The sequence below is a fragment of the Copidosoma floridanum genome, unplaced genomic scaffold, assembly GCF_036245765.1.
Source record: "Copidosoma floridanum isolate Cflo_tuat_1 unplaced genomic scaffold, Cflo_Japanese_pri ptg000017l, whole genome shotgun sequence".
NCBI lineage: Eukaryota > Metazoa > Arthropoda > Insecta > Hymenoptera > Encyrtidae > Copidosoma > Copidosoma floridanum.
In genome coordinates this window covers 6693923-6695883 of record NW_028321894.1, presented here as the reverse complement: position 1 = coordinate 6695883, position 1961 = coordinate 6693923, and the positions used below count along the sequence as shown (strand labels likewise).

At 40.2% G+C, this 1961-nt stretch overlaps 1 protein-coding gene across 1 annotated transcript; it reads left to right on the top strand.

Moving 5' to 3' along the window:
- The first annotated feature begins 523 nt into the window (after positions 1-523).
- On the top strand, positions 524-1129 carry LOC149374625 (uncharacterized). The gene has a single exon (XM_089592450.1). It carries the CDS (start codon positions 524-526, stop codon positions 1127-1129), a length of 606 nt encoding a protein of 201 aa, XP_089448576.1.
- Positions 1130-1961: the final 832 nt, after the last annotated feature.

Genomic DNA, 1961 nt, shown 5'->3' with positions numbered 1-1961 from the left:
GCCTCTCACGATCGACGGACATCTCATCCACTGCGACGTCTCCATAGGAGTAGTACATCCTTACCTACCTAAGACGCTACGCAGGATGGCCTTTGAGGTGCTCCACAACCTTTTGCATCCCAGCATCAGAGCCACAGCACGCCTTGTGGCGCAAAAATTCATGTGGCCCAAGCTGCAAAAGGATGCAACGCGCTGGGCACAACAATGTGAGCCATGCCAAACATCCAAGGTCCATCGACACAACCGGTCAGCTCTCGGTGATTTCGGCACCCCTGAAAGACGTTTCGACCACATACATGTGGACCTCCTCAAGCTACCACTGACAGCTGGACAGCAATACTGTTTGATGATCATCGATCGTTTCAGCAGGTGGCCTGTCACTGTTCCGATCCCGGACCAACAAGCCTAAACTGTTGCCAAGACCCTAATCGACAACTGGATCACAAACTTTGGAACGCCGCTCACACTTACCTCTGATCAGGGCGCGCAGTTCAAGTCGTCGCTCTTTTCAGAGCTCAACAAAATGACCAGCACGAACAGCGTCAGGACCACACCTAACCACCCTCAATCAAACGGAATGGTGGAGCGAGTACACAGAACGCTCAAGACCGGTCTAATGTGCAACAAGGACATCTTCTGGCCGGACGTCTTGCTTCTAATTTTACTAGGCTTGCGAATGTCATTTAAAGAAGACCTCCAAGCATCCCCGGCCGAAATGCTCTATGTGACAACGCTCCGAGTACCCAGAGAATTTTTTACGACCACCAGCCACCCAAATGCTGATCTGCCGTCATTTATCCAGGGCCTACGCCAACTCAAGCAGGCGATTAAGACCATCAAAGCTTTCAGGCACGCCACCTCGCTTAAACCGTTCATCTTCCGGGATTTGCTGAATTGCACGCACGTCTTCAAGCGCTTCGATGCAATTAGGAAGCCGTTGGACCCAACTTACACAGGACCACACAAGGTCATCCGACAGATTGACGACAGGAACTTTACCATCAAGGTCAACGGGCGTCCGCATACATGCTCAACAGACACCCTGAAGCCTGCATACCTGGAGCTTGCTGATATGCTAGTCTCCAGTCAAAACGTCTCTGTTCCTCGTCCCACACATGTTGTTTACTAAAACTCTCTTCCTTAGTTGAACATAACACAGTTTAAGGATTCTCCTTTAAAAAAGGTTTTTTTTATTTAACTACTTAATTTTATAGTTTTTAGCAATTCGTTCTTCAAGCTTATTACATAAATTAAAATACGCTTTTTTAACAAAATTTGTAGAAAAAATACTCAGTTATGATATGCATCACATCTCTACAATTTGTCATTTATTCAACAAGCTTTAATATTGATATATTTTTCAAGTATAATTCAAATCTAAACATTTTAAATGACAGTTTTTTAATATAACTAAGTGATTCTTACAACAAATGATTGTTATAAAACAAAATACAGTTGAAAACCGTAAGAGCATGGTATAATTTCCCTAAGAATTATTTCTTAGTAAATGATTTTTCATTTTACTACTACTTGAAGTATTGATCAGAAATGTAAAATTATTATCAACCTTTAGCGCCTAGTAAAAGGAGGCTTAGATGTAAAGCTTCTTATTTAGGGCTTTGGGGGAAATAATCAGAGTTTCCTGTCTTGTAAATAAGATTATGTTGATACTATTCTAGCTGTGTTACACGATTTGTTGTTAGCAGCTATTTTATTAAACAAATTATGTGGCCGAACGTAAGCTTATCTAATTAGTAGAAACGGTAAAATTAAGTGAAAATAATTTTTTTTTCAAGAATATACTTATTTTTTTAATAAATTTGGTTAAGTAACTTGATACGTAAAAGAATCTAATTTTGAAGGTTGAGAATTCTAATTTGCCTTAAACTATCCGTTAATAAATATCTTTAATTTATATTTATCATAAAATTTTAACTTTTCATAAAGCTAGTGCGTATTCA